This window comes from Clavelina lepadiformis, chromosome 4, assembly GCF_947623445.1.
Source record: "Clavelina lepadiformis chromosome 4, kaClaLepa1.1, whole genome shotgun sequence".
Taxonomy (NCBI): domain Eukaryota; kingdom Metazoa; phylum Chordata; class Ascidiacea; order Aplousobranchia; family Clavelinidae; genus Clavelina; species Clavelina lepadiformis.
Window position 1 is genome coordinate 5,394,126 of NC_135243.1, and position 23,572 is coordinate 5,417,697.

Consider the following 23,572-nt stretch of genomic DNA (forward strand, 5'->3'; position numbering starts at 1 on the left):
AAAATCAGACTGGTGTCGCCCTCAAATACCCTACTGGTCACACCTCTGTGAGTATGTAAGGTGATGATCAAATCTTGCACGCTTTCGATTTCAAGTCCCTCTTCCTTAAGCTGGTCGATACTGATAAGTACTCGGGAGCTTTAAGTGCATTTGAAGGCCACCCGGCTCAGCTGTCCAGTTAGCTTCTTGATATCCTCATAGCTGGTATTCTCGCTATGGCTTAGGTTAGCTAAAACGGTTGTGAACACGCGAGTCGTCGTAGGGATTTTACCAACCTCGTCGGAGAAGTTTAGGCCGGCTGCAATCACCAGCTGAAGCATGAGTGGGTTGAGTGATAAATTGAGTAGCTGAGGCGGCGTCGCTTCTAATCTGTCCCACAGTACCTGTGCATCAGAGCCGACATATGCAAAAAATAGCTTCTTCATGCCATCTTGCGGAAGGTCGCCAGTAAAAAACGTGACGTTGGGTCGCAGTATCTTCGGCAGGAAGACCATGCTGTGTGGACGAGAAGTGAGGACGATGAACGAATCTGGAAGAAAATGCTTGATACAGAGATTAGCCACTAAGTGTTGAACGTGCTGCGGAGTGGCGTAGTCTTCCTTGGGAGGGTTGGCTTCCAGTGACCATGCAACTTTATCGAAACCATCAAAGATAATCACACATCTGCTTGGGTTGCCAACAATCCAGTTGAACACAAGTTTGCAAGTGTCGGAGCTTAAGTTCGGGTAAGCTTTGTCCAAAAGAAGTTCTCTGAGAGTAAGTTTCTCGCTGTAGTTCATGTCCATAAAGCGCATGTGGAAGCAAACAAAATCTTCCAACTTAGACAACCGTTTGGAGCAAGTTGTTTTCCCATAACCGGGGAATCCCACAAAGCAAATGAATCGGTGCTTTCCATAACTCTGGAGCAGCCGATCAAACTGAATCGCTCGGTTTTTCTGCATGCTAAGCTTGGTGGTTGATGGTGAGGACCGGTTGGCTTCGGTGACTGCCTCTCCTTGGTAAAATTCTACTTTAGTGTACCGGGGATATACCACGGGTATCGTCTCACTAGGGACTGAGACTCCTTGCATTTGTAAGTCGTCTTTACAGCATTTTTGCTGCAATATTGTCACTTCCTCCGTCGCTTATGTTTCTGTAATGTCGAACAAATTCCATGTGTTGTAACATCCCATTGTTTTCTATAAGTTTATTATTAATTCTTGGATCATATTCTTATCCCTTAAAACGTTCAGATTTCAAATTTTGCAAACTTTTGCTGAGTTGTACCTGCACTGTTTGTGGAGGTCAGCGTTGATACATTGGAGGGTTGTGGCCTTGAACGGTTTTCTGAGAAAGTCACTACATGTTAGTAAAAGCTTTCAACGCCTATTATCTCGAATAATGTAAGCTGTATAACAGTAACCAACGTAGCCATACAATACAATTAACGTTTTACCACCCAATTTCGCGAAATATGATGTCAAAGTAAGCGATATTCTCAAAAAAGTAATAAGTTAATAACCATCTACCTCGACATTTCAAAGATAATTTCGCTGCAAGAACGCAATCGTCCTCACCTCGCCCCTGAAAGGTCGTAATCAGATCGCCGGAGGCCAATTTCACTTCGCTCTCTCTGACTTCTGTCTGCATTGCCTATGGTCGTAGTGTTTGTACTGCGGTGAGTAAATGACATTCACTGGGCCTAAAAATCAAGGACATGAAACCGATCAAAATAGCATTTAGCCTGTCGAGAAATCTTGGTCCAATGAGAAGCCTTATTTAACATGATTGAATTATTGCTTTTTTTCATTTTGAAGTAGTTGCGTTCTTAATTGATATACGCCCTGTTTCCGTGAAAATTGTAAGGACACATTGCTTTATTCATTCCTTCGGGCGAGACAAATACAGACAGTTTTGATATAACAGACCGTCCTTAAAAGTTATGGAAGTCACAGCTCATAATCCAAAACACTAAGAAGCTTTTGTACGGTACAAAGCTTTGAGCGATTTTAAAGCCTTTCTTCAGTTTCACCTTGCATTTTTTGTTTTGGATTGTAGTTGTTTCAATGCAGAATGCATTCAATTATACTGTACAAGATTTTGCTCTTGTAGCATTTTGAGAGCACATTTGTATTTTTAATTCTCTTCTGACTGCGGCTGGTTCGTTTTTGCACTGCGGTTTAATTCCAACTTTGGTTTAATATCAATTTATCTTTTCATGTGATAGCAAATCTATGGTTCGATAGCTTAATGATTACAGTGTAAGAAACGGGCACGTTTATAACAATTTTAAGTGTAAGCCACACAATTTATTAATTGGGCCTAAATGTACGGCACTGGAGGCTAAGATACAAAAGTAACACAAGCTTCAATTCAACGCTACTTCCAAAACATAAGCGCGATTGCAATAAAAAAGGTAACAGCATAATCAAACAAAGTAAAGTAGTCTTATATACAAAAGTGCGACTTACGATTTGGAATAAACCCCCTTGAAACGACATAGGCATATTGCATCTACTAGAAAGTAAGAAGAATCAAAACAATTTCATGCAAACGTTACCACTGCTAGAACTGCTTGCCGCCCTCACGAGTTCTGTAAGCCCTAGGTCTGCTGGTGCTACACCAGTTGCATTGCTTACGTCACTTCCTCTGTGAGTCATGACGTCACTTAATTCTCCGCCCGCAGTTTCCAGGCGTCGCTGTGTATATTGCTGTTCTGTAAGTTTCCGTAAGTGAAATAATTTTATCTTGTAGTAAAGAGTAAGTAGTTTGGAAGACTGCGGCTTTGATATCGTTGCCAGTAGCAGCGAAACGTGGCAAAAAATAATTTCACCATAAAGTAAATTTCTCTGCACATTTCAGAAAAGTAATTGCTTAAAAACGTTACCCAACGTTTGGAAAATATGCGTAAGACTATGTACAAGGCTATCCTTAAACGTTTTACTGGTAATGTTTAATAAACCGACTTGTCACGGTTAGACTTTATAATGTACTTACCCGCAATGTTTTAGTTTCCAGAAATACACCGACCACATGTCTGTATGGTATTACCTAAATAAAAAAAAGTCTACATCCCACAGATTCAGCACCTTTCACGTATAGCATGTGTCTAATTGCAAACGGTAAGAGGTAACAAAAATAAAGATAACATAAACAAACAACTTGTTTATCTACCTATGCGCCTAATCCGCCGTGACAAAGCCACACAAATGTTTCAAGAATTCCAAACAAGCTGACTGTTAGAGTTTAGCATTCACTGTTCCTGCTGCCCCTGACAACTAAAACACAGTGTGAGTGTGCGTCCTTACGTGGTTACTTATGATAGGTTTTCCTGTTAACCTACTATAGGGTTACCATAACTGAAAAAGTCAAATACCTGACGGTCTCAATGACCACCTTTTACGACACTTTACAAATACGAAGGTAGGTCTGGTTACTATAAACCAAGCAGCAAAATTGATCCCACAAAATAAACTAGCCTAGTCAAATGACTCGACAAACAAAAAAGCCAATTTGCATAATTACCAAATAATGAAAATGACTATGTCACAAAGCGAAGTTAACTAAAAATCACGGTTCTAGGTCGATTCAACCCGCGGACGATTCAACTCAGGACGATTCAAACCACGGACGATTCAACCCGCGGACGATTCAACCCACGGACGATTCAACCCGCGGTCGATTCAACTTAGGACGATTCAACCCGCGGACGATTCAACCCAGGACCATTCAATCCAGGACGATTCAACCCACGGACGATTGAATTGAGCACTAGACCCAAAATAATGAAGCCAGTATTCGATATCCAGTAATGCTCTACTGCTGTAATGCCTTTGTGCTCCTGTTCAGAAGACCTGGTGACACAAGCTTTTTAGTACAGCTGTTGGCATTTTATCTTGCTTATATAGCTTGCTTGTTTCCGTGATTGAAATTTCTCCTTAATTTTTCTTACGCAACGCCATACCATTCTTCTAAGACAGTGATAACGAGAAGTGTAGAAAATAAAGAATTGTCGCAGTAAACTTCTTTTGCAGTTTGCGCATGCGACAATATGTGCGCGGCCACACACAAACAATGAGTAGAAAACAGTCTTAACTCCTAAGAAGGGACCCAGTTTGCTGGAAAACTTTGTGAAGGACAAACATGCCGGGTTATGCCTTGGCAGTTACAGAATACAGTTCCAATTGTGTTAAATTATGATAATTGCTCAAAAGTTGGAGTAACATATCCTCCCTTTAAACGAGGTTCCTGATCTTATGTATTCACCGCGCAGCTGCAATTAATTAATTAATTAACAATTGCTGCCGAAACGTTTTGCAAAATTTGTTCGTAATATACCTTTTGGTCGGATTTGGCGGGGCTTAATTTTAGGTGTTTCGTGCTGGCTATTATGGGGTCACAGTCTGTAATATAGATGCCGGGGTGGTTGTGTACTTGTTTTAGTGAAATAGAATGATACAACAAAAAGTTTACATTGCAACAAGAAGTTTTCGTGGACCATGTTTTCGTGGTTGTGATATCGGAGTAGCCATCAACTAGGGTCTTACTGTACACATAAATCCAAAATTTATGTTTTTGTCAGAAAACAAGTGACTTTCACCAAAAGTAGGAATCACAGATATACTGGATGTGAATTTTTATATACAGTATATTTAACTTTATATTTTATACATTTTATGTTTAAAATAGGCGGCTAGGTTAAACTAATTGATATGCTAAAAGTAGATATTGGCAAGTGTATTTTTAACGTATAAGAAAAGTCAGATTTAGATTAGAGGGTAGATTTAGGCGACATTGTTACAAATTATTTTGAAGGGAGACGGAGGGGAATATTTTGAACAATTACGATAGTTCGTCACAATTGAAACTCTGTAACTGCCCCAATGCTTATCACACCCAATTTATCCCATTTAAAGTTTTCTAGTAAATTAGATCTCTCCCTGCTTAGGCTAGTTGTATTCGCCAAGTTATAGGTCAACATGAAGCTGTGAAAAATAGCGGCGAACGTACGATTTTTCCGGTAAAATAGTGACAGTCATTTCGTAACCTGAAAACTTGAAACAATACAAATTCATAAATAATGATGCGTCAAGCAAATCATCCAACTGTAGTTATATTCACGAGACCACCAATCGAAAATAAATAAACCAGCACAAGAGAAATTCAAAACTGCCAAAACGCTGCAAGCAAAATCAAACATCACGACTCTCGTTCCTGACATAAATGTCGCTATATGTGATAACTGGAGTCAAAAAACCTTTGTTAGGAGTCCACGAGTTACAAACAATAGCCAAATGTAAGATTTTAGGTTGCTGACAAATCCACAAACCCGCAAACATTTTTTCATTGCTCAAAGACTTTGATGTCTGTGCTGAGTCGACTCAGACTTCGTCTTGGTTACCGGACAAAGCTTCCGGCACGTGATTGCAATTCGCTTGGTGGCGCTTTAGGAGCGAGATCCTGGAGAAAGTCTTATCGCAAGATTCGCAGCTGTAACGTTTCACTGTCTCGTGTGTCTGCATATGCGCTCGCAGGTTGGAGCGATCTGCAAATGCCCGAGAACACACTGTACACTGGTAGGGCTTTTCACCTGGAAAACAATTTGGAGTGTAAAGATGGTTAATTAGTGTGGTTTTACTTTTACATCATCGTCAAAGTCATATCTGTTATGCGAAACGGGCAGCCGATTAATGACGTTTATACTCCATAGCGCCCGTAAACGGCATCTTAAATTCAAAATTCTTACCTGTATGCGTACGAATATGGCCCTGAAGAAGCCAGGTTCGGGAAAAGGCTTTTCCGCAGATGTGGCATTCACAAGGCAAAGTATGTGTCCTAATGTGCATCCGCAAAGCGCCCAGAGAACTACATTCTTTCTTACATATCTGAAACACAAATTAAATAGGCAAGTTATAAGTTTAAACCAAAAGCACAATACCATCATTTCTTTCTCTCCGGTTTTATAAAATAGGCTACCATTCATGTTTTAGTGATAAAGTTGCAATGACTTAATCTTGATTCATAAAAATGAGGTTTTGCTGGATCGGGGCTTTGCAGCGTTTTAACCGCCTATAGCTAAGGGCAATGGTCATTAAGCGGTGAAATGTCGTCAAAGTCACAAGTTGTGCTTAATATTCACCTTGCAGTTAAATTTATTGTCGGAATTTGGATTTTTATGTATCTTCGCGTGTTTGGCAAGGGCGCCAACGGTAGCGTAAGTTCTTCCGCAAGCCTTGCATGGAATCCGACAAGGTTTGAAATTAACTGGCCGCGGTTGTTTGATATCATTTAGTTTTTCTTCTCCCTGCACAGAAGACAAGAGCTTCAAGCAATATTTTATGATGCATTCCATACATGGCAACGTTGACGAAATTATATCCAGCTTAGCAATACTGCAGACAACCACTTAAATTCTATAAGAAGATTTTAAATTTTGCTGACCTGGTAAGCTGCAGAGCTAGACGGTTCGTTCCATGTTTGTGGTGTGACGTGGTTTCCATAGAAATCTTTGTGAGATTTTTTCTCTGATGATGTTAATTTATGACTTGCCGTGGTGCGAAAATCTAACACCAAGAAATATTTCTTTAGTGAACAATTATAAGCTCCAAAGTGTAAATTAACTTTACCATTAACAACTAAACAAAAATGTCGTAGTAGAATGATGTATCTCTAAATTCATTTTCAATGTCTATATTCGTTGCAATTGCTGTAAAGAAACTTGCTTATGTGCTAACATCATTACTGCGAGTGTGAGCATGTTTCTCACAATTTACATTGATACAATTTACATTGATACCCTATAAAGAATCATAAATGCAATAATTTATACGTAGCATTGTCTGAAGTTAAACGAAAGTTTTTTAACTGTCTGTTAAAAAAGCGCATCATCTGTTTACCTTCTTCTGATAGCCTTCTTTTGCTAGAGATACACTTTCCAGCTCCAGCAAAAACGTTTGGGCTCCTTTCGGATGCAACCATTGTGGGAAGATCACGGAAGAAACTTGCAGACAAGGATGAGGTGTCGAAAGCATTCCTGTAACTGGAAGTTGACTCACGGGTCAACTTTCCGATCTTTTGTTTGCTCTTTTCTTTACCGGATTTAAGCGGTGGATCTTTACCTGAATCTGGGTGCTGGCTTGGACCTTTTCGATGGCAAGTCGTCGGAAGATGGGAGCTATGTGCTCCGAAAATCCGAGAAAACTCAGCAAAGAGGGCAGAATCTTTTTGTACCGATGAGTTCGGCTTTGAATCAGGTGGAAAGGATTTAAAATCAAAATTATTCGCTTTGCCTCCGCCCGATTCCACATTTGATGCTGCCTTCATTTGGCTTACGTATTGTGTAAGTCCAACTGAATTGGGCAGTTCATGATTGAAACCTGAGTTTTTAAAAGTTGAATATGAGTGATCAGTCCACTCAGATTTTGTCATTTTAGACGGGATAAGTTTGGAAGGCACCACAGGTTTACCAACTTGGGGGTAAAGAAATCCGGGATGGAAATATTTTGCGCCAGGGGGTGTAGGTGGTATCGTCGGGAAAACACCAACTGTGCTACTGATCGGCGGCATAAGGTACGGCCAAGGTAACATTGATGTTGCGTACGAGAAGGAAACAGGAAGAAAGCTTTGTGCTGCTGCTTGATGCTTCACTTCAAGCGACGTTGCTGCGTCTCTGGATGACGTTGCTCTGTCTCTGGATGATGTTGCTGCATCTCTGGATGACATTACTGTGTCTCTGGATGACGTTACTGCTTCTCTTGGTGACCTTGCGATAGAGTCACTGCTTTTGACATTGTTGGGAAAATAAAATGTAGCGGAAGCATCTTCACTCGAATCGTCTAAAAGCTCGGTTTTAACAACGATCTTTTTTCTTTCGTTAACAAATTGGTTGGCGGTTTCTGACGCTGACGACGTCATTGGATTAATTTCACGTGGCGTGGCCCTCTTTTTGGGGCAAGAAAGATCCAATGGTGAGTCATCGTCAACTGGTTTCATAAGCTTCAAAGTAATTTCTTCCAGCTTTTTCAAGGCCCCACTCCCAGGAGAACTGGTGGCGCAATCCCTCCGCTTGACGAACACCCCTTCGTCGGTCTCGGTGCTTGCAGAGCCCGATGACGTGATCGATGACGTCGGTGATGACGTGGAAGTGGCGGAATCGCTGCCATTGCATAAACTGTCATCGCCGTTTAACGCACAGGGTTGGCTTTCGTCTAAAGGTAGGATAAAATAGAACTTGAGTAGGAGATTTGTCATCGCATTTCAGGTCCAGTCGAAACAGTTTGCTTCAACATTACAAATCTACATGATCTTTTTATGTCAAAGTAAATCATACGTAGCAAGCAATACCACTAAGCTTTAGGTTAACGAGTACATCTATCTTTCTACAACTGTAGGTTTGTCAACAGAGAATGTGACTGGTAATTGTCAGTGATCATATGCGCCAAGCGTGTGCCATAGACTTGTAAGATTAACTCAATATCTTCCCTGGGGAATGTTCGCGGTTACTGTACGCAGTGCATTGATTAGGTGGTTATTGGAATCTAAATGTGTCCTCGCCACCTGTTTGGTCGTCTCACAAAATTAATACGAAGCACTTGATGAAAATCGTTATATCAATACTAAGTGAACAACACAAATGCGTTAATAATCTTTTCCGTTGTTTCCGTTCCTTTTTAGAAAAAAATAAACACATTTTGTCTCGCTCGCTTTCGCCAATTAATCTCACGCTGCGTTTGCAAATAACCTTTAATTCTCACCGATGGAAAAGTCTGCACGGATAAAAAACTTCACATTTCCGCGGAAGTGGAATTATTTGATTATGTTACACGCTCAAGTTTTGCTTTGATTTCGATTTGCATGACGTCCAGAATTTCCCACCTCGCCCAGACATTAAGTGGTTGTCAATTTTCGAGTTGGATTTGTTTTAATGAGCTTTTATACGTGTTTGTTGGTGGTTTCCCATTTTTGCAATACAAAAACATTGTGAACGTTCATATCAGAAAATATTTATATTGAGTAAGTTCTTGAAGCTAAGACGTTCCTGTCAGTTTTAATCATACAGGGGACTGTAATTAAAAAAATGCGATAAAACGGAAAAATATCATGCCTGTTATGATCATTGGGAAACCGAAGCATGCTGTAATGTATCGGATTACAGTGTGTCCATAATCAACAGGTGGTTCTGACTTATGCGCAAGCGCGCATGCGTTGCTGGTAACTGCAAAGCGTTACACTTTGAATTACTTCCAGAAAGTACTATCTGGCGAGGTATTGAATTACATAGCTGTGGTCACATCATTTTCAGTTTTAGGCCTTTTTACATAAACCACTTCATCTACAATATATTTATCTTACTTTATACAGTACACCAATATATTTCGTATAGTTATAGCATAGTAACATTAAATACAACTTCTTTCCTTCAAAATCATAAGTTCGATTATATTGTGTCTGTCAAAACTTACTTTCAATCGATTTTTTGCTGTCTTCTGTTGTTGTTGAGCCAAGCATGGTTTGAATGGATGCCATTAGATACACAGGGTGGAATATTATCACAGTGAGTGTATGCTTCTCTTTCCGTCTGAACAACAGTCCGAAAGTTAACACTAACTGTTAGTAATGCATATTTCCGCCGAAAGCAAAACTAAAATTTTGCAATTACTGGTTAGGAAAAGCAGTTACCAATAGCAAGTCTTACCTCACATCGTCAGAAATCTGAATAAAAGTGAAAATAAATCTGGCTGCACAATGACATTTTTGTCAACGCCACATTCATGAAGATAACTCGCTCCTATATACAAGCTTAAACACTCAGCACTGCTATTCTGTCCAACCTAGAGCAAATGATGATCAACTCTCTCGAAGATCTTTCTATATCTGAGCGACACGGCAGGTGACGATCGGGTTAGAAAAAAGTTTTATGGCGGCATCAGGAGCTAAAACGAGGTGTCGATACCAGACGAGGTGCGAATGCTCCGTTCAGGTTGTCATCCACTCCGCACGCTACGTGGGAGATTGTCAGTCGTCGGGTTCATCAAACATAGCAAAAAAAAAGGATAACCAGCGATGGCCAAATGGCCCAGACTCACCAGTTGGTGTCACTTTGTGAGTGACCTGCACGACACCAGACGGCCGCTTGACATCCTTATGGCGACTTTTGCTTTGGAAAGTTCAACAAATTGTTCTTAATGACCATTGTAAATAGCGACACTGTTAAGGTAGCGGACCTAACGGCATTGCGATTTGATCCATCTACAGTAAATGTATTGTTTTAACGCGCTAAAGCAGCTTACTTGCAATAAAACATTTTATCAGGTATTCTTTTGGAAATATAAAAAAAAAATCGTAACCGCCGAATCGCATAAGAACATACAGTGTATCATAATTGTCAAAGAACGGCTCACGAATTGTATTTCTTAATTTCTGAAAAGTTCTTCTCTTAATTTTGAAAACGTTTTTACAAAACTTAGATTTTTATTCAGCTTCTTCCCAGCAGTAACCTGTGATCTTATCACCTGCCTATATGTGACGCCGGTGATTAAGTCAAATGCGCAAAATTTGTAAACGGTGATGAAATGTCGAAGTGCCAAAACTGTAACCCGCCCCGATCTTAATTAATTGCAGTTTATAGAACAGCAACTGAATATATAGGACATTCAACATCACAACTTGGCCAGGATGTAAGTGGAATGTTCACAACGACCTGATAAGCTCTCGCACAGTTGTCCGAAATGTTTTCTATGTTAGCAATAAGATACCGAGGGTGAGTTTTAAATATACTGAAAGTTAATTTGGGCTAGAGAGGTGTAATTCTTTTTCTACTTCTTTTGCCTTTACTACAAATTTACAACTCAGTTTGAACAATTTTTCTGCAAAAAGCATAGAATATCTTAACTTGAATGGAATTATTTTATGTTTTAAAAGTATAAAACTAACAAACTTACTCTTAGATTTTTACCTAATATTGCTTTAAAAGCATGAAAACAGTCATTTTGTTTTGTTTTATCGCTTTGATCTTCAAATCTTCCGAATTCAGCTTACGTTTGGACTTGTAACACTTACCTATATGAAGCAGTGCACAGATTAGGTCATCGCCAGTTATGAAATGCAGCTGTCGGGTGTCTGATCACTTGCTACAGATATTTCTGGTCCACGCGAATATGTAATAGCGTTAGTTTCACTTGAGTTTTGTGCTTGGACGTTTGCTAATAGCAAGATAAGTATAATTTCAGTTTCAATAGCTTATCTCAAGCTTTGTTCAGTCCTATAGACTTGGTGCTAGAATATTAGCAATTAATAATTTCAGTATACTCTATATTTCATTATGTGCTTAATCTACGGTACCTGGATGATGTTTTCTGATAGCCACAAGTTTTTGTAAGAACATGTCTGTCAACACAATACCAGACAGAAGGGTAAACAACTGTGTGCCCACCTTGACGTAACAGTTGTCAATAGACTTTGTGTTGGTATTAAAACAAAAACAAACTGACTTATAATTTCACGGAAAGTCATTTTTACAAAGCCAAATCAAGCAGCGTGTCTGGCTGTCTGCAATGTTTTCTAAGAACAACATTTGCCACTAACTGTGCATCCAATTGTCTCTCCACGTTTGAAATGAAAACGTTTACAGACGGCAAATAAAACACAAACCAAAACATTCTGTTGCCGCCGAGGCGAAATGACCGTTACCTGAATGTTTCAAATTTTAAAACAAAAAGATTGTTATCAGGGGCAGCCTACTTACCGCACTTTTTTACAAATAACGCAATTTGCCATTCAAATATCTACATTTGAAGTCTGAAGTTACGTTTAACTACATTAACTACAATCGCTTTATAGCGTCCAATCATTACGTAATGGGAAAGAGGCAAAGGCGGTGAGATCAGGTTCTAAATGGGGTTCAAGTAACGATGACAGTTGCAATATCCACCAATTTTGAAATCAACATGCGCCTAATGAAGAAGGAATGTTGCATGTGCTTGTTACGCACGAGAAGTTCGTGACCTCTCGCTGCACTCAGGCACGGGTAAAAGTGCTTTCGTCATCTTTGACGTCATTTCAAGTGACGCTATAGCCTGAAAATCTACCCAGAGCCTTAAACTTATAAAAAATTACTTTCGACAATTTTTCGTTTCGCAATTTGTCTGTTTCTTGTTTTAGAAACATTTGTATTAAAAGCCTCAGAATTAGATCGCATTTTAAGTATATTAGTCAGGCTAAATAATGTAAATAATAATAATTGCTGATAATTGCTAACAATTAAATTGTTAATAATTAAATAATAATGGTAATAATTGTTCTCGAATTCGATAAGAGGACAACAAAAATAAAACAAAGGTCGTTTTATCGCCGCCAGATAGCCAGCCGGTTTTGGTGGTTTGGGTCCCAAGGGGCAGTCAAGCAACCAGCAAAATCTTTTGCTTTAATTAAAGGCTCGCGCCTGAGTTACAGACAGGTGCTGAAATAGCGTTGGCTTCCTTGAAGTCATAAGATATCAATGGACATTTTGTACGGTATTAAAGTCACAAAACTCATCTGTTTTAAGTTTAATAGTTGTAACTACCGCTTAACATTGATATTTGATTGTAGTCAACCGGCATATACACATGTTATAAGTATATAATTTATTATCATGAATTTTGAAACTCACTTTAACTGTTTTATGCCTGAACTAGTTTAAAAATGAATTAAAATTGATTGAAACAGATTGCAGGAAGAGAAAGTTCCTACTTATTTCCAAGCTTCGGGAGACGGAAAGGAATAGTCCCGGTCCTTGGTCAATTGCGCTATAATGTGAGTGAAAGTAGTTTGCTCAATATCTTTCTCTCGAGCGCTTTTTGCCTTCAACGTTATGCCTACTATAGTATATACCATGGGTGGGCAAACTGCGGCTCTCCGGCATGTTTTTTGTGGCTCTTCTGGTCGAATCGTAAAATTCCAAAAAAATTGTAAAGGCTACCAAGAGTACCGTTTATGAAAGTTTCTGTCTATTTTTTTCTATTTAGGCCAGCATTTCGTTTATGACGTAACACTAGACATAGAATCCGACATTGTTTTCAGGTATAGATTCTATACTCTATGGCAAAGGTGGTCAAAGTGCCCCTTGCCGACATGTTTTTTATGGGTCTTTTAGCTGAGAAGTAATATCCCAAAATGACTACTAATAAAATAATAACCAAATTGACAATCATTACTGATTTTGCGGCTCGCTGGTGTTTATAGTTTTCCGCAAGTGACTCTTTCATTGAACAAGTTTGCCCACCCCTGGTATATACTATAGAAACGGGCCAATACGAATTTAAAGCCGAACAGATTCCTCGAGTGTCGTTTTAGTGGAAGATTCCGGCGAACAAAAATACCAACAATGGCGAATCCGTTTATTACAATATATTGACAAAACTCTCGGTTCTTGTACACATAATAAACGATGATCTATATACTATAACATAACTTATAGTTTGATTGCTTAATTCAAGCAGGGAAAACATTCCTTACATTGTCGCTACGCTATTTAACTTTGTTTCTAAAATAAAACTAATTGCGTGATGATTGCAAGATGTCTTTAGTCAAATCGCGCTACGTTTTGATAAACATTTGTCGTTCGTTGTTGATGTAGAATAGATTTGGGATTAGTTCCTGTCGACCTAGTTTACGTCCTTGTTTGCACAAACTCGAATGAATTTCCTCGCGGCAAACCATTGATGTTACCTGTGATAATTAACCTTGGGAAGGGATGAGAAAGGTATTTGAAAAACTCCACAGCCCGAGATTCAAAACTGCAACAAACGATTTCAAGGCGAGCGACTATACCTTTCCGCAACGGGGTCAGCCAAGTAAAATGTAGAATTTATATCCAAACACGTGACCGGGAAACAACAAATACATATCTATCTATCTATCAATTACCTCGCCTTTAGTTTTTAGATTTCTTTTTTGGTAAAGGTTGAGATTTGTTTCATTTCTAAGCACTCAAAGCTGGGCAACCGTTCATTAATACAAAAGAGTCTTGCTCGTATTTTCGTTTTTCTATAAAGAAAAGAGCTGTTTTGCCGCTCCCTCTCTTTTTAGCTCCCTTTCTTTTTAGCAATTTTAAAAATATTTTCACTGGGGCGCATTTTCGAAAAACCAATCGCATTCGTATATGCTGCAAATTAACGTTGTAGCATAAGGGTGCAATTGCACAAGGTTGTAGCATAAAGGTAGCAATTTTGCGACAGTTCTTTGATCGTTTATTTAACAATGACACGATCACACAGTGTGTTACTCAGGCTGTAAAATTGCTTTCGGCACGATCCTGAATTCTTTTAAGTTTCTTACGTACAGTACATATTCGTGTTTGTAGCCTTTTCCCAAAGCAACAGCTTATTTGCAGATGTCAAGCATGGCACAACCTACCCTCATAGATGAGAGATTACTTTATCAAATTAAGCAAGTAATGCGCAGCTTTTGACACTCTCCTTACAAGCAACAATTGAAAAATTCTAAATTATCAAACAGTTTTGAAAAAATCACTTAAGCAAAGTGTGAAGTCGATGTTTCACATCAACGTCCCCGTATTACCATAAAAGTTCCTGCAAACCTCAACTCGATAAAGTATATGTTGACCTGTGTTGTAAATGTAGATATATTTTGAAACAAATATTTGGCTATATTTTAAACTTCACAGTATGTATAAACTGTAGACATTTTCTACTGAGCTTCATTCTCAAAATAGCAATCATGAAAATAATCCAACCACGATATATTTCGTTCATGCACAATTCAGTCAACAAATAGTTATTTGCATTAGGCTTATTTCTTCTTTACTCTATAAGCGTTTGATAACTATAGTATTTCCTGGTTATAGTTCGATAATTATGACTAAATTATAAACAATTTGCTTAAACGCTCATGTACACAAGAAATGGCTAATTATTCTAACATTACACTAATTGCTGTCTTTGCATTATCCGTTGAAGTTTAAATGTTCTTGCGAGCTGAAAAAAGTGTAAAAAGCTAGCATTAAACTATAAGGAATTTTACTAGGAAATTTAATTAACGAATAAACGATAATTATTTATCATCAAGCTTTTGTAAATCTACAAATTATTTTTTACAAATATATACATTTTAATTATTACCTCTGCCGTTAGCAATTAAACAAATTCGTTTAAAAGTTCATGTTTGTGATAAATATAAACTTAAAATGAACCTGTTGCTTCTGGTACTTGTTGTCCGGTTGCTTCCCAAGTGACAGTGGGATTTTGGCCCCAACCAGTTTGACAATCGAAACGATTCACGGTGCAGTCAAAACCATCTTTGGTTACACGGTTTATTGAGACGCTGAATCTGAATGGGTGCAAACAATGTTCGGTCACGTGTATCACAATGGTTATTGTTGTAATCTGAGCTTCAACTGCAGTATATATGTCACAAAACTTTCAACATCTCACTTATCAGGGTACAGTATTTCGAAAGGCCTTCAGCCGAAGCAGACACATCTGGCGGGTCCAAGAAGACATTGGAAAATTTGATCCACATTGACTTAGATATTGTGAGTGAGCTTCCGACATTTTCAGTACCTGCAAATAAGCTGGCACTCATATTCTGGTCTTCATTCGGTTATGTTGTTGTTGATAGTTGTTTAATAATGACGCGATTACACAATATTTTACCCAGGATGCAAAGTTGCGTTCGGTACAATCCTGAGTTTTACGAATTGGTTTAAGTTTTTTACGTACAGTACATATTTGTGTTCGTGGCCTTTTTCCAAAGAAATATTTTATTTGCAGATGCTAAATAGCTTTTAAAAACGTGTTGACTGACTGCTTTGCATGTGTATGAGTATGACTTATTACAGCTTAGTGTAAAGTTATGTACGTTGATGATCGTTAATATAGTTAATGTAGTTACGAACATAGTTGGTAAAGTAATTGGAGTTTGGAACAAATATCAAATTCAGTGACAGTGACTGAAAAAGAAAACTAATACTAAATTGAGTCGGATTAAAACTAATACGCGCCTAGATATGACATAAATAAACTGGGCGTTAACAAGCACATGGTAGCAAAGTAAGTCACGGCTCACCAGATCTAAACGAAGGAATCTAATATAAAGAAAAGGGACTTACCACGAGTCTAAACACACAATGACAAACATATTTGGACTTTTATGGCGACACAAAATGATATAAACCATTATCACTTAAATCATGTAATTTGAATGCACAAAACTGCTAATTTGGACCTAACTGATGTTTAACCTTTGTCTGAACAAAACCTGGATTACAGGCGTACCGTACAAAACGTTAATGTATTACAGCGGAAAGCTGTACAGCGCAACGAAAGAGCATTAAGCTATATATAAATGTGGTTGGGCTGTTCCTAATCCACAACTACTGCTAACTTGATAAAATTTTATTGGTAAATAGAATGTGCCGAAGCACAGGCATGATTTGATGCGGAGAGACATCTCAAAATATATATATATATAGATTGTTTTGATACGAATAACGCTTACCTTTTTCAGTAGACATTTCAAATGTGTAGATTATTTCAAACAATAACAATTCAAAAAAGCTAAAATGAGATAAAATCAGAGTTAGAACTAGATCGAAACAAAAAGATAAATCTAGAAATCACATACAATTTTACCGAAGACCGAGACAAATTCTTTATTTTTCTACTTTGTAGTAACTAATCTCTTGTTATCAAACAAAACAACGTAATATACGTAGTTTGCAATTTTCATTGCGTTTTCCCCTCAAACCTTAACCCGCGCAATAACACCAAAAATATTAAAACACTCCCAGCATTTCTGACACATTTCGCTGAGTTCTTTCATTTTTGCCTAACTGTTACTTGAAACTGTAAGGTTTGAAACGATTCGTACTTCTTTTATAACCGATTCTTTTCTTCTTTGGTATTCCATTTATGCGTGTTGTAATGCTATTGTTTTTAAAATAATTACATCATAGTCATTGCATCACCATCCTTACATCATTCCATGCTCCACCTTCATTCCTTTCGATCAACGCAATTTAGCTAACATTGTACCCTTCAGCAAATATCGATTCGTCATGTTGTTGATGTAATTGTTTTCAATTCCTTTTTCGGTCACAATTCCTTTTTAATACCTGGCTCTTGCGAAAAGTGAACGGTTCACACGGAAACAACCGTAGTTTTGATAAAACAAAAGGGCTTCGAAACCGAAAGTCCGGGGAAATGTTTTCTTTCAGTGCTCAAACTTGTTTGTAACTTTCCGGTCAGCCAGCACATTTTTCTGTGAATTACGCCATATTTTCCCAGGCGCTTAAAATGCTTGGAAGATTTTGCTGCATTTGCACGCAAGTTGTTTGTTGTAAGTCATTAAGTATATTTATATAGTCCTATACGCTAACTGCAGTTACCGGCTATAAGCGATATTTTAACACTTTTAAGCAATAGGTTGCTATTATTGTCATAATTATTATTGCAATTGCTCATTTACTTGATATGGGAATCAGTTGTACAAATTAAAATCCTCGTAGCCATTTGTGTGCAATTAAAGTCGACAGTGTTCGAACAACAGTAAAGATTTTGCTTAGCTTTGTATGAGCCTATGTTTTGGTTACGTCTCTAGACATGGCAACAGGTTCCAGAAGGTAATTTGATCTGCTTCCCACAAAAGACTTGCGCAATAACCGATTTTGAAAGTTTCATAGAATGTCTTTCACGGGCGAAGCCAATTGGTATCCTGCGATTTTTAAGGCGCAGGATGGTAGCATCTTTATTGAAAAATCCATTGATACCAACAAATAAACCTTCAACACCACGTGTTTGGCTACTGACAAGACCATGCTGTAATAAAGACCTAAAATTTATGAGAAAACAACCTCCACACCAGCTCGTCGACCACGAACTCATGTTTGTGCATGCCGGTTGCTCTTGGATACGAGGCGGCTGACAGTCAAAAACTATCAACAACAAAAGGTGCTCGGAATCCGGTGCTAACAAAAGGTGCTGGGCCTTCTCACGCAAGCAATAGTTTCGATGTGGCAAAAGGGTTTCGAAACCGAACACACCTCAATTTTGTGACAGTTCTTTGATCATTTATTTAACAATAACGCGACAACACACTGAGACCAGAAGGTAGATTTAAGTTAGATGTAGGTTCCTTTGTTATAACATTTAAGTTAGAGTAACAAGAAATTGTGAAAAATAATTTAGAGCGCACGGTTTTTTCCGGTAAAATAGTGGCAGAAGATAATGAATGTATAAATGTAAAGCAAAATGAGGCTCTGCAGTACTTCATAGCTAAATACCCAAAATGTATCTGCGTGTTTTTATTGGAGTGAATGAAACTTCTTCATAAACCAACCATGACACAACTTCATCTGCATTTTATTTCGTAAATAAATCACACAAAAACGATCAGCAAATTTGCTCACTTTCATCACTGAAAATAAAATTCATTAAATTACCAAACAATAGACATCTTCAAGATTACACATCTTTGGACGCAATTTAAATTTAATTTCATAAAACGGTCAAGTGAAGTTGTACGATTTTTAATTGATAATGATCATTGTAGGTAAAGTTAGTAATGTGCATATACGTATATGGTTTCCATTAGTGATTAATCTAGATATACACACGAGACTTAAGGTCACGTGTCGAATAGGCCTACATATGCTAACTCTATCACTGGGAAACTTTGACTGAATGCCAGAAGAGTGTGAGATCTTGACCCCATCCACTGTTGGAATCCATTCGTTGCACAATGCATTGGAACCCATCGTTGTTCTGATGAGTTATTTCCAAACGGTATCTATAGGACATATCCAGAAACTTTGTTTGTCTAGAACTAGGTAAATAACTATAAAGTATTGACGTAAGTATAGAAGTAAATTGTCAACTTTTGAAAATGTGTTAAAATGCTTTAAATAGAATAATTTTAATTTCTTGTGTTTTACCGGTCAGGAATCTGTCCATCGCAATAATCTCCTTTCACCCAGGCAACTACTGGAGTTCGTTTCGCAAAGACTTTGGGAAAGTTGACCTTTACCACTTTTTTGTTTTCGCTCGAAGACCCAATATTTTGGGAACCTGAAGTTAAACGTGAAAAGGTTAAAAACAAGTTTTAGAATAAATTTGTTATTTAAAGTTATTTGGCAAATTTCAGACCAATATTAGTTTGTAGTTGAAATCATTTCCAGTTACTTTCTGTTACATCCAAATAAAATAAATAGAAATAATTATAAATCAAAAATAAAAATAAATTTCTTCATCAAAATAACAAAAAGAAAAAAATGACCTGTAGCTTCAGGTACTTCATCTCCAGTTGCTTCCCACTGAAGAGAAAGATCTTGATCCCAACCGAGTTTCTGATCGTAACGTTTCACTGTGCAGTCAAAACCATCTGGATCCACTCTGTTTATTATTACGTTGAACCTGAAACAGCAGCCTACAGTTGAAGCAAACATTTCGTTAAACACACAGGTCAATTACAGTTGTTTGTAATTTCACAACTTGTTCGTTTAACTATCGGTCACGAAATCATCAATATCTCACTGATCAGGATAACGAATCTGGCCCTTTGCAGAAGCGGACACGGTAGGAGTTTTGAAGAAAATAGTGGGAAAGTCGATCCACATTGACTTGGAAATTGTTCGTGAGCTTCCAAAGTTTACGGAACCTGCAAATGGTAATAAAATTAAACTTTCTAGTTAAGTAGAAATGTAAACTTTTAAAGGCATGAGAATAACCTAATTTTTATTTGAATTTTACTTGAATTGAAGCTATATAGATTTAATTATATATATATATTGTTTTGATACGAATAACGCTTACCTTTTTCGGTAGGCATTTCAAATGTGTAGATTATTTCAAACAATAACAATTCAAAAAAAGCTAAAATGAGAAAAAATCAAAGAGTTAGAACCAGATCAAAGCAAAAATATAAATCTAGAAATCACATAAAAATTTATGCCAGTCTGAAACCAATTTTAGCCCATCATTTTGTAACTGCATTAATTCTTTATTTTACCACTTTGTAGTAACTAATCTCTTGTTATCGAACAAAATAACGTAAAATACACAGTTTGCAATTTTCATTGCGTTTTCTCCCCAAACCTTAACCCGCGCAATAACACCAAAAATATAAAAACACTCCCAGCATTTATGAAATATTTCGCTGAGTTCTTTCATTTTTGCCTAACAGTGTGTAGTAACGAGCTGTTACTTGAAACTGTGAGGTTTGAAACGATTCGTACCTTTTTTATATCCGATTCTTTTTTCTTTGGTATTTCATTTATGCGTGTTGTAATGCTATTGTTTTTAAAAATGATTACATCATAGTCATTGCATCACCAGCATTACATCATTCCATGCTTCACCTTCATTCCTTCAATTCCTTATTAAAACCAGGCTCTTGCAACAAAAAAGCTTCGAAACCGAAAGCCCGGGGGAAAAGTGTCCGTTCAGTGCTCAAGTTTGTTTGTAACTTTTTGGTCGGCCAGCACATATTTCTGTGAAACACGTCATATTCTCCCAGGCGCTTAGAACGCTTTGAAGATTTTGCTGCATTGGCACGGAAGTTGTTTGTTTAAGTAATTAGGTATATAGTCCTCTACGAAAACTGCAGTTACCGGCGATAAACAATATTTTAACACTTTTAAGAAATAGGCTGCTATTATTGTCCTAATTATTATTGTAATTGCTGATTTACTTGATGTGGGAAGCAGTTGTACAAATTAAAAACCTTGTAGCCATTTGTATGCAATTAAAGTCGACAGTGTTCGAACAACAGTAATGATTTTGCTTATGTTTTGGTTACGTATTTAGACATGGCAGCAGGTTCCAGAAGGTAGTTTGATCTGCTCCCCACAAAATACTTGCGTAACAACCGAGTTTGAAGGCTTCAGAGAATGTCCTTCAGGGGCCAAGCCAATTGGTATCCCGCGTTTTTTACGGCGCAGGATGAAAATATCTTTATTGAAAAATCCATTGATACCAATAAATAAACCTTCAACACCACGCGTTTGGCAAATGACAAGACCATGCTGTAATAAAGACTTAAAATGCATTTCGCAAACCCGTGTGAGTGAGTTTCGTGAGAGCAGATTACAATAATAGAGAATGTTCTCTAACATTCTTGATTTTCATTCTTAGTAGTAGTAGGCAAACGTAGTAGACAACAACTATGTTTTCATGACTTCGAGCTTGTGGAAAATCGTTGCTGGCGTCAAAAGTGAACAACGGAGAAAGTGACGTAACCTCCTTCTGCATGGATGGATAAGATCCATCTATGCATGTTAATGAGGATCTCATAATCTCATAATCATGGAGATGATGAATATGAGATGACATGCATGGATCTTAAGTCCCTGCGCATTCAATGTGTCAGTGTCAGCTGTTTTATTCTGGGTGCTTGAGTTCATGTCTGAGTACAAATCTTTCATATTCGCTTACACGCATTTTCAAGTTAAATAACAGTTTTTGCGAATTTACCACAAGCTAGCTTAGCTTTTACAGTATACATAAAGCGCATTGTATCGATAAATAAGCAATTTGAGTTAACTTACATATACAACTTCAGCAACAGAAACGCAAGAAAAAAATTGAAATAATATGGTTCATTTGTAAACAATTCAGTTTTAAATCCAGGCTCTTGCGAAAGGTGAATGGCTCACACGCAAGCAACAGTAATTTCGATAAAACCAAGCGGCTTCGAAGCCGAAATCCCGGGGAAAAACTGTCCGTACAGTGTTCAGGTTTGCTTGTAACCTTCGGGTCTGCCAACACGTTTTTCTGTGAAATACGTCATATTTGCCAGGCGCTTAAAACGCTTAGAACGCTTAGAACGCTTAGAACGCTTAGAACGCTTAGAACGCTTAGAACGCTTAGAACGCTTAGAAGACTTTGCTGCATTGGCACGCAAGTTGTTTGTTTTAAGTAATTAAGTAAATAATTAGTCGCCAACAACTTACATGACAACTTCTTTGGGAATGATGCTATGTGTGGCTTCGAAGTGAACGCAAAATGTTCCGTCATGCTTGCTTGAGCGTCTGACGAAACTAGGCATCCATGCATGACCCGGACTACCTCAAGTTTTGTTTTTCCGCCTGCTTTCATCCATTGTGTGAAGATAATGTAACCTTTTGAAGCCACACCTTTAAAAATATATCGGCTTAAACCTCACGCGTCTTACTTTAAGTTTATTCTTTCGCTAAAAGTAAAATGTATCCAGACAACCTTAATCCATGTTAAACTCACAGTTACTCTTTACAGAGTTACAGCATGACAGTATTCTGTGTATATATGAGAGTCAACAATTAAAGATATGTAAATCCGGTCGTCATAAATGAAAATTAGTCCACAACCCAGCCTGTGCAATCAATACGTCAGTGTCACCTATTTTAGTTTGAGTGCATACAAATCTTTTATATTCGCTTACTCGCATTTTCAAGTTAAATAACAGTTTTTGCAAATTTATCACAAGTTAGCTTAGCTTATACAGTATACATAAAGCACATTGTATCGATATATCAGCAATTTGCGTTACCTTACATATACAACTTCAGCAACCAAAACGCATGACAAAAATTGAAACAATTTAATTCAGGCAATACTATACAATATACATGGTATAGTTTGAGCAAGCAAGGAAAAATGAACGAAGTAATCACCGAAATGTAAATTTAAGCAAATAGTTTCACAACAAACAGTCATAATTTGAAATTGCCTCATTGCTATCTACTCAATTTGAAGCACTGAAAAGAAGAAAAACTTTGTTGGATATAGGTCGGTTGCAAAATCCCCAGACATGTGACTCGATACTGATGAAACTTGTGAGACAGATACTCTGCTGACAAACCGTGTGCTTCACTTGCACAAAACAATCACTAAACATAATGTAAATCTAGGTATTGCCCAAAGCTGCTTTTTATGACTTTTCTGACCATTTTGGTGATTGCCATTCTTAAAAATTTTTACTTGCTACAAACTCAGTGAGGCTTATGGTAAAAACCAATGATGGCCTCAGATCGAATAAAAATCAAATAAACATGAATGATGACATTTGACATGTTCATTAATGAAGTCTTTCTATAACTTTAGGAATAAGATTTAAATTTATTACAGTAACTTAAAATTAAAGCAAGCAATCATTATTCTTGCTGAGAGCAGTATAAACCGGTTTTGACAAAAGCTTGTACGTGTGTCGTAGATATTCCAAACTTTATTATAATTGCATGCAAATGATGCCTCGTAGATAATGCCAGCTACTTTCGAAACATTCAAATTGATCAATTAACGTACCGCAGTGATAACGCGATGTCTCATCTAAAAGTTATGACAACAGTCGGGCTGTTGCAATAGTATTAGGCCTTCGCACGCGAGCAATAGTTTCGATGTGGCAAAAGGGTTTCGAAACCGAACACACCTCAATTTTGTGACAGTTCTTTGATCATTTATTTAACAATGACGCGATCACACAGTGTGGTACTCAGGCTGTAAAATTGCTTTCGGCACGATAATGAATTCTTTTAGGTTTCTTACGTACAGTAGATATTCGTGTTCGTAGCCTTTTTCCAAAGCAACAGCTTATTTGTAGATGTCAAGCATGGCACAACCTA

The 23,572-nt window shown here is 37.6% G+C and overlaps 3 protein-coding genes and 1 long non-coding RNA gene across 4 annotated transcripts; all 4 read right to left on the reverse strand.

Moving 5' to 3' along the window:
- On the reverse strand, positions 1–1,654 carry LOC143452753 (NACHT, LRR and PYD domains-containing protein 3-like). Its single transcript, XM_076953832.1, has 3 exons — positions 1,557–1,654; positions 1,267–1,326; positions 1–1,132 (listed from the first exon to the last, which is right to left on the reverse strand). The coding sequence occupies exon 3, from the start codon at positions 1,068–1,070 to the stop codon at positions 141–143; it is 930 nt and encodes a 309-aa protein (XP_076809947.1). The 5' UTR covers positions 1,071–1,132; positions 1,267–1,326; positions 1,557–1,654; the 3' UTR covers positions 1–140.
- A 3,419-nt stretch (positions 1,655–5,073) lies between these two features.
- On the reverse strand, positions 5,074–10,246 carry LOC143453374 (uncharacterized). The gene is made up of 7 exons (XM_076954697.1): positions 9,674–10,246; positions 9,441–9,556; positions 6,876–8,186; positions 6,421–6,542; positions 6,119–6,283; positions 5,726–5,864; positions 5,074–5,569 (listed from the first exon to the last, which is right to left on the reverse strand). The coding sequence occupies exons 2-7, from the start codon at positions 9,502–9,504 to the stop codon at positions 5,361–5,363; spliced, it is 2,010 nt and encodes a 669-aa protein (XP_076810812.1). The 5' UTR covers positions 9,505–9,556; positions 9,674–10,246; the 3' UTR covers positions 5,074–5,360.
- A 4,464-nt stretch (positions 10,247–14,710) lies between these two features.
- On the reverse strand, positions 14,711–16,536 carry LOC143453194 (uncharacterized). Its single transcript, XR_013115138.1, has 4 exons — positions 16,477–16,536; positions 15,411–15,539; positions 15,170–15,306; positions 14,711–14,954 (listed from the first exon to the last, which is right to left on the reverse strand). It is a non-coding gene; the product is annotated as an uncharacterized LOC143453194 (long non-coding RNA).
- Positions 16,537–18,322: 1,786 nt separating this feature from the next.
- On the reverse strand, positions 18,323–22,043 carry LOC143452176 (uncharacterized). The gene is made up of 6 exons (XM_076953045.1): positions 21,926–22,043; positions 19,788–19,847; positions 19,509–19,632; positions 19,252–19,388; positions 18,911–19,043; positions 18,323–18,765 (listed from the first exon to the last, which is right to left on the reverse strand). Exons 1-6 carry the CDS (start codon positions 22,026–22,028, stop codon positions 18,639–18,641), a joined length of 684 nt encoding a protein of 227 aa, XP_076809160.1. The 5' UTR covers positions 22,029–22,043; the 3' UTR covers positions 18,323–18,638.
- Between the last annotated feature and the right edge of the window lie 1,529 nt (positions 22,044–23,572).

Excerpts from the sequence above, each read along its gene's own strand:
- LOC143452753 (XM_076953832.1), bottom strand. The coding sequence starts at position 1,070 with ATGCAAGGAGTCTCAGTCCCTAGTGAGACGATACCCGTGGTATATCCC.
- LOC143453374 (XM_076954697.1), bottom strand. The coding sequence starts at position 9,504 with ATGGCATCCATTCAAACCATGCTTGGCTCAACAACAACAGAAGACAGC. Across the intron at positions 6,543-6,875 it reads AAGAAGGCTATCAGAAGAAG|ATTTTCGCACCACGGCAAGT; the intron begins GTAAACAGATGA and ends TCTTGGTGTTAG. Across the intron at positions 6,284-6,420 it reads CTAGCTCTGCAGCTTACCAG|GGAGAAGAAAAACTAAATGA; the intron begins GTCAGCAAAATT and ends TCTTCTGTGCAG.
- LOC143452176 (XM_076953045.1), bottom strand. The coding sequence starts at position 22,028 with ATGCATGGATGCCTAGTTTCGTCAGACGCTCAAGCAAGCATGACGGAA. Across the intron at positions 19,848-21,925 it reads ATTCCCAAAGAAGTTGTCAT|CTTTTTTTGAATTGTTATTG; the intron begins GTAAGTTGTTGG and ends TTCTCATTTTAG. Across the intron at positions 19,389-19,508 it reads CAGATTCGTTATCCTGATCA|GTTCAACGTAATAATAAACA; the intron begins GTGAGATATTGA and ends CTGCTGTTTCAG.